Source organism: Salvelinus namaycush, unplaced genomic scaffold (genome assembly GCF_016432855.1).
Source record: "Salvelinus namaycush isolate Seneca unplaced genomic scaffold, SaNama_1.0 Scaffold1339, whole genome shotgun sequence".
Classification (NCBI taxonomy): Eukaryota; Metazoa; Chordata; class Actinopteri; order Salmoniformes; family Salmonidae; genus Salvelinus; species Salvelinus namaycush.
Window position 1 is genome coordinate 40,001 of NW_024058052.1, and position 8,603 is coordinate 48,603.

General features: G+C 46.1%; 1 protein-coding gene across 1 annotated transcript in view; it reads right to left on the reverse strand.

Annotated features, from left to right (window-relative positions):
• Positions 1 to 893, reverse strand: part of LOC120036459 (VPS10 domain-containing receptor SorCS2-like) — a gene marked incomplete at its 3' end in the record, with an annotated part of 40,406 nt that extends 39,513 nt beyond the window's left edge. The window contains 2 exon segments of the mRNA XM_038982898.1: positions 422 to 586; positions 873 to 893. Of these exon segments, the coding sequence (XP_038838826.1) occupies positions 422 to 586; positions 873 to 893 (186 nt within the window).
• Positions 894 to 8,603: the final 7,710 nt, after the last annotated feature.

An 8,603-nucleotide genomic window follows, 5' to 3' on the forward strand; every position in this document is an offset into this window, starting at 1 on the left:
CTTAACCATTTGGAGTTAATGCCTAACTTTAAGATTTCAGACTTACTGCCTAAACTTAACCCTAACATAAAAAATTCTGAGTTAATGCCTAAACGTAACCTTAAACACTTTGAAATGTGATGTTTGAGAAACATGAATGAACGTCTAATTCTGACGTGAGACTGTGAGAGCCAGTTGGGATTTAAGCAGCACAGTGAAAGGAAGGAAAACTCCTGCTATGAGATTGTCTTTGTTGTAGACTTGTTGTCAGAAAATGCTCAGGTTGGTAGTAAGTGGCCGGATTTACTAGAAAAAGCTTTTGATCGACTGTTTTGCAGTTGAACGATGGTGATTTTGTTTAGGGGAATCTCCTCATAAAAGAACAACAGACGTCTAGTCTGGAACAATCGGACTGTGACGTGGTCTTTTGATGGTGACCCACCTTGCCCTCCTTGCAGTAAGCCAGCACCTTGTCCTCCTCCTTAGGGTGGAAGAGGAGGGTCTCAGCAGTGAAGGAGAGGGGCTGACGCTGGAAAGAGGAGCCCTCGTCTGTACTGATGAACAGCAACTGGTCCCGCTCGTTAATGGACGAGCTCACCAGGATCACCTGACAGGGGTGGGGGAGAGAGGTCAGAGGTCAGAAGGTAGATAAGGATAAGGGATGTGTAATGTGGTAATATCTGAATGAGGAGTAGTGTAGTTGGTGAGTTGTAATGATTTCGTTCTATCAGCAGTCTTATGGTAGTTGTAGAGACACACACAACCCCCCCCCCCCCACACACACACACACACACACACACACACACACACACACACACACACACACACACACACACACACACACACACACACACACACACACACACACACCACACACACACACACACACACACCGTACTCCCAATCAGGGCCATTCTCAAGGCCACCAGAACACTACATCACCGTGGTCTACCTCTTACTCAGTGGAGACACCATATTGATTATCTAATATTCCCTTTAATAGCATAAATGGAACAAATTGTAGTGTGGAACTCTGAGTTTACCATCTCACCAATCACCATTAAGTGTTGGACAGGTTAACCATCAATAGGGCTGAGCTATGATCAACACCAACTTATTAGCCAATCAGATTGCTCAAGATTCTGTTATCTGCAACACTCAGTCATGAGCAAACCGTCCAAAGAGGAGAAAGATGGGGCAAACTGTATACACTGAATGTGTGGCATGTTTAATTGCACAAGTTATCCTACTTCCTCTCTCTTCCTCTCTCTTCCTCTCTCCTCCTTTCTCCTCCTCTCTCCTCCTCTCTTCCTCCTCTCTCCTCCTCTCTCCTCCTTTCTCCTCCTCTCTCCTCCTTTCTCCTCCTCTCTCCTCCTCTCTTCCTCTCTCCTCTCTATCCTCCTCTCTCCTCCTCTCTCCTCCTCTCTTCTCTCTCTCCTCTCTCTTCCTCTCTCTTCCTCTCTCCACCTTTCTCCTCTCTCTCCTCTCTCTCCTCTCTCTCCTCCTCTCTCATCTTTCTTCATCTCTCTTCATCTCTCTTCCTCTCTCCTCCTCTCTTCCTCTCTCCTCTCTATCCTCCTTTCTCCTCCTCTCTCCTCCTCCTATCTCCTCCTCTCTCTTCCTCTCTCCACCTTTCTCCTCTCTCCTCTCCTCTCTCTCCTCCTTTCTCATTCTCTCTCATCTCTCATCTCTCTTCATCTCTCTTCCTCTTTCCTCCTCTCTCATCTCTCTCCTTATCTCTCCTCCTTTCTCATTCTCTTCCTCTCTCCTCTCTCTCTTCCTCTCTCCTCTCTCTCTCTCCCTCTTGCGCCACATTGCTATGCCCCTCATACCTTAAGGATTACTAAGGGCTCCCCACTCTGGGCTGTGTGGTTGTGTATAAGCGTTTTGTGTGTGTGTGTGTGTGTGTGTGTGTGTGTGTGTGTGTGTATGTGTGTGTAAGGGTTGGATGAGCGAACCGGGTCTAAACAGGCTTCTATGTAGAGCCACGGTCAATTAACAACCCCTAGCCTGCCTGTTTGTTCTGCCTGCATACAGCTGCCACACCGCCTGTGGAGAGATGGGGAGAAGAGGCACTGCGGAGGGATGGAGGGAGGAATGGAAAGCATGAATACGGAGGAAAAGTAATTAGGAGCTCAGGCTGGCAAGTGAGATTTTTTGTTTCAGGAGGATTGTGTGTGTGTGCTTGTTTTGTCCTAAGAAAAAGCACATATTCGCCAGTCCCCACAAGGAAGAAGGCTATTTTAAGCTTAGGGTTTAGGTTTAAGGTTAGGAGTTAAGGTTAGGTTTAGGGTTAGGAGTTTGGAGTTAAGGTTAGGTTTAGGGTTAGGTTAAGGGTTAGGGGTTTGGGGTTATGGTTAGGGTTATGGTTATTGGATTAGGGCGAGACATCGAATAAGTTAGGCTAGCCCTGCCTGCCTTATATCCCATTCCTTTCCTCATTGTAAATATGAATTTGTTCCTAACTGTGTTGCCTAGTTAAATAAATAAAAGACAATAAAATTACCTACAGTACCGGTGTTGCAGTACTGCTGACAACCTATGAGTGGTGCTGTTGTCAAGCCGACAGAACAGCCAACCTCTTGAAAAGAAGCCAAACAAGAGGAATCAAGGTTAAACCTCATAACGTCATGACAACAACTAAGAACTTTTAGGAGCCAGTACAAGGAGAGAGAAACTACAGTAACGCTCCTGAGAGGTCAGATTCTCAGAACCAAAAGCTTTTCATCACATTCCACCGCTCAAAACTGTTTCCTCCGAGTAACAAAGTCACGCTCACGCACTACAGTGCTCCTTTTGTGTGTGGAAGATAAAAGCTCTCCCGAAAACGTCCGGTGTCTACACTTGAGACAGCGTAGTGGGTGTATGATACACCGGGGGACTTACAGGAACACGAATACAATAACATGTCCAATTATGCCACTCCGAATGCATAGGCATCAGACAATTGTGACTTTCTTGTGGGAGCTATTCCCAGTTTCTGATCATATTTGAGCCGTCAGTGATTATTATTATATATTTTTAGGGGTTTAGATCAGCTTTAAATATTGCAGATAGATTGTGGCTTCCGTCAATTAAATTGTTTGCATCATTTCCAATCGCCCGTCAGTGACTGCGCTTAATCTGTCCCGTGGGTTTAGTGAAGCAAAACAACAACATTGAAAGTCCCGTCACTTCCTCTAATCCCGGATGCTGATTGGTTAAAACAAGTTGTTCCTCAATGCCTAGTATTTAGTCATACAATCTGTCATCAAACACACAAATCTGCTTAGCTGTCTTAAAATACTATTACAGCAAGTGGTATCCATCTTTACTGATACATGTTGTGTATAATGGGATGGGGAAATGATGGTGGGACAGATCTGAGAACAGATTTGAGGACATAGTTGTTGTACAACCTGGAGAGACGAAGAAATACTAATACCAAATACTATCACACGGTGGACACACACACACACACACTGGGTAAACACATACTATCACACGGTGGACACACACACACACACACTGGGTAAACACATACTATCACACGGTGGACACACACACACACACACTGGGTAAACACATACTATCACACGGTGGACACACACACACACACACTGGGTAAACACATACTATCACACGGTGGACACACACACACACACTGGGTAAATAAATACTATCACATGGTGGACACACACACACACCACACATTGGGTAAACAAACACACACACACGGTGGACACACACACACACTGGGTAAACAAATACTATCACACGGTGGACACACACACACACACACACACACACACACACACACACACACACACACACACACACACACACACACACACACACACACACACACACACACACACACACACACACAGGCCTTTACCACAGAGGTAATCCATTGCAGACCAATCTATGGATCTTTGTCTGTCTATTCTGTAGAAACCAGCAATCAATGGAAGACTCTCTTTCAGCCAGCACAGAGAACCATACACCTACTGTCCCCGGTCAGCCAATCACATAGTAGCAAACATGCAAACATTCTCCATCTCCACCTGACTGTAACTTGATGCCAGTGCACCATAGTAATGTGTATCACTTCGGAGAGAACACAGGTTTCTAGTTGACTTTTTGTTGTTGTAAACGTCTTAACACACTCCTGTCTGCCTGACGAGAAACACATAACCCTTTGGTTAGTATTTCACGGTTGCCATTTTCTCAATGTATCTCCAGCACAATTACTTTCCACCCAATTACATATGCAAATTGACAGCGTTGACTTTCAGTGAGAGCAGGAGCTGTGCAATAGGGGAGTGGTGAGCCGTGTTATGCTCTGTATAAACTAGAGAATTGTATTGTCAGGATCGCCTGGGAGACTAAGATTATATTGACATAACGTTATTAAAATCTTCCCAGGACTAGCTATGAGAAAGTACACAGCATTATGATAAAGTCTACAAAACACATTCAGAAAGTTGAGAACTGTAGAGAAAAATATGTTTCACAGGAATGTGTCCCCCACACACACACACACACACACACACACACACACACACACACACACACACACACACACACACACACACACACACACACACACACACACACACACACACACACACACACACACACACACACACACACTCAAACGGACACGCATAGGGTGGCAAAATTCCTGAAATCCCGGTTGGAGCATTCCCGGAGTCAGGACGGAATACGCTGGAAATCCGGAATTTATTGAAAGGTCCCTGGATTTTGCAACCCTAGTCATGCACCCACACCTATGTGTGCACACCATGCACCCACACGCCATGCACCCACACACCATGCACCCACACACCATGCACCCACACCATGCACCCACACACCATGCACCCACACCTATGTGTGCACACCATGCACCCACACCTATGTGTGCACACCATGCACACACACACACTACACCACACCACACACACACCTCAGTCCAGCACACCACTCAACAGTATGCTAGCCATCCAGGGAGAGGGCTGGGTGATAGATAATATCCATTACACCAGAGAAAGGACTGACAGCCCCGACAGAGAATAGTACACTGTGTCAGAGGTGTCAGGAAGGACCCACTACCCACAGCTACATCCCTTAATGCATTAACCATAGCCCCGTGCATTATGGATATTAGTTTCCAGAGGCAAGTGCATTTGTACTACACTAGTGGCGACTGGCAGGACACGACCCGGCTCTGTGGATCGAGGGCTCCATCTTTGCTCTGATCCATGGCTCCTGAAGAACGTATCTTTAGCATTGTCAACCACAAGACAGAGATCATCAGAGAGAGAGAGAGAGAGACAGAGAGAGAGAGGGAGAGAGAGGGAGAGAGAGAGAGAGAGAGAGAAAGAGAGAGACAGAGAAAGAGAGAGAGAGAGACAGAGTCAGAGAGAGAGAAAGAGAGCGATCGGGAGAGAGAGTGAGAGAAAGAGAAAGAGACAGAGAGAGACAGAGAGAGACAGAGAGACAGAGAGAGACAGAGAGAGGGGGAGGGAGAGAGAGAGTGTGAGAGAGAGAGAGTTAAATAGAGAGAGAGAGAGAGAGAGAGCGAAAGAGAGCGAGAGAGAGGGAGAAAGAGAGAGGCAGAGAGAGAGACAGAGAGTGTTGCAAAAGGCTGATACGGATCGCCATCTGCCTTGCCAAGTACAAGGAGGAGTGGTGCCTGCTCTGTGGTAACTGATTCTGTCTTGATGCTCGCTGGTGGAGTGGTGCCTGCTCTGTGGTAACTGATTCTGCCTCGATGCTCGCTGGTGGAGTGGTGCCTGCCCTGTGGTAACTGATTCTGCCTCGATGCTCGCTGGTGGAGTGGTGCCTGCTCTGTGGTAACTGATTCTGCCTCGATGCTCGCAGGTGGAGTGGTGCCTGCCCTGTGGTAACTGATTCTGCCTCGATGCTCCTGGTGGAGTGGTGCTTGCTCTGGTAACGGATTCTGCCTTGATGCTCGATGGTGCCAAGATCAGTGCTTATCAACATCAGACTGACAACGATGTGCACTTTCACTCCCACTCTCTTTATGTCTCCTCCAACTCTCTATCTGTCCTCCTTCTCTCTCTGTCTCCTCCAACTCTCTATCTGTCCTCCTCTCTCTGTCGCCTCCAACTCTCTATCTGTCCTCCTCCTCTCTCTGTCTCCTCCAACTCTCTATCTGTCCTCCTCTCTCTGTCGCCTCCAACTCTCTATCTGTCCTCCTCCTCTCTCTGTCGCCTCCAACTCTCTGTCTGTCCTCCTCCTCTCTCTGTCGCCTCCAACTCTCTATCTGTCCTCCTCTCTCTGTCTCCTCCAACTCTCTATCTGTCCTCCTCCTCTCTCTGTCTCCTCCAACTCTCTATCTGTCCTCCTCTCTCTGTCTCCTCCAACTCTCTATCTGTCCTCCTCTCTCTGTCTCCTCCAACTCTCTATCTGTCCTCCTCTCTCTGTCTCCTCCAACTCTCTATCTGTCCGTCCTCCTCCTCTCTCTGTCTCATCCAACTCTCTATCTGTCCGTCCTCCTCCTCTCTCTGTCTCCTCCAACTCTCTATCTGTCCTCCTCTCTCTGTCTCCTCCAACTCTCTATCTGTCCTCCTCTCTCTGTCTCCTCCAACTCTCTATCTGTCCGTCCTCCTGCTCTCTCTGTCTCCTCCAACTCTCTATCGTTCCTCCTCCTGTCTCTGTCTCCAACTCTGCCCAATTCGTTGATATATATGTTGAAGAGGGTGGGGCTTAAGCTGCATCCCTGTCTCCCCCAACACCACTTTCCATCAATTTGTATAGCAGACCCTCATGCAAAATTGAGTCGAAGGCTTTTTTGAAATCAACAAAGCATGAGAAGACTTTGCCTTTGTCTTGGTTTGTTTGTTTGTCAATTAGGGTGTGCAGGGTGAATATGTGGTCTGTCATACGATAATTTGGTAAAAAGCCAATTTTTACATTTGCTCAGTACATTGTTTTCACTGAGGAAATGTACGAGTCTGCTGTTAATGATAATGCAGAGGATTTTCCCAAGGTTGCTGTTGACACATATCCCACGGTAGTTACTGGGTGTAACTACCGTGGGAATTTGTTTGTTGTCTGTATATTTTATCATTTAATTTAGGATAACATCAACACCACAGGCCTTTTTGGGTTGGAGGGTTTGTATTTTGTCCTGTAGTTCATTCAATGTAATTGGAGAATATAGTGGGTTCTGGTAGTCTTTAATAGTTGATAGATTTGTATTTGATCCTGTATATGTTTTTGCTGTTGCTGTTTGTTCTTTGTTATAGAGCCAAAAAGATTGGAGAAGTAGATTACCCATACATCTCCATTTTAGATAGATAACTCTTCCTGTTGTTTGTTTAGTGTTTTCCAATTTTCCCAGAAGTGGTTAGAGTCTATGGATTCTTCAATGACATTGAGCCGATTTCTGACGTGCTGTTCCTCCTTTTTCCGTAGTGTATTTCTGTATTGTTTTAGTGATTCACCATAGTGAAGGCGTAGGCTCAGGTTTTCTGGGTCTGTTCTGTTTTTGGTTGGACAGGTTTCTCAATTTCTTTCTTAGGTTATTGCATTCTTCATCAAACTATTTGTCATTGTCGTTCATTTTCTTCGGTTTTCTGGTTGAAATGTTTAGATTAGATAGGGAAGCTGAGAGGTCAAATATAATGTTAACATTTTCTACTGCCAAATTTACACCTTCACTATTAGAGTGGAACGTTTTTGTCCAGGAAGTTGTCTAGAAGGGATTTAATTTGTTGTTGCCTAATTGTTTTTTGGTAGGTTTCCACACTACATTCCATCCATCTATAGCATTTCTTAATATTACACAGTTCCTTTGGCTTTGATGCCTCATGATTGAGTATTTCTCTGTTCAAGTAGACTGTGATTTTGCTGTGGTCTGATAGGAGTGTCTGTGGGCTGACTGTGAATGCTGAGAGACTCTGGGTTGAGGTCAGTGATAAAGTAGTCTACAGTACTACTGCCAAGAGATGAGCTATAGGTTTACCTACCATAGGAGTCCCCTCGAAGCCTACCATTGACTATGTACATACCCAGCGTGCGACAGAGCTGCGACCCGTTTTTGTTGGTTATGTTGTCATAGTTGTGCCTCTCTCTCTCTCTCATACTACAGTCAGAGGCTAAGCTTCCCATTAGAACATGAAGGTGTTGTTCAATCACACTCTGGCATTTCTATCTCCCTTTCCAGTTACCAGAGAAAGAGAGAGAGAGATAGAAAGGGTGCGAGAGAGAGGAAGAGAGAAAGAGTCATGGAGGAGAATGAGAGAGAGTGAGGAGAGAGAGAGAGGGACCTCTGAGGAATGACTTCGGTCGGTCGGTCTGTCTGTCTGTCTGTCTGTCTGTCTGTCTGTCTGTCTGTCTGTCTGTCTGTCTGTCTGTCTGTCTGTCTGTCTGTCTGTCTGTCTGTCTGTCTGTCTGTCTGTCTGTCTGTCTGTCTGTCTGTCTGTCTGTCTGTCTCTGTGCGTGCGTGCGTGCGTGCGTGTTATGTTGTCCTCACAGGGAAATCGATCTAGTTTGAAGTCAAAGTAAGACATCCATCCAGGTTCCAGAACATCTAGAATTGCCTTCAAAAAGGGCCACTAGGGGCAACGGTGAGCTGGTGGCTTCAGGTCGGCTGGTGGCTTGCCAGGGTA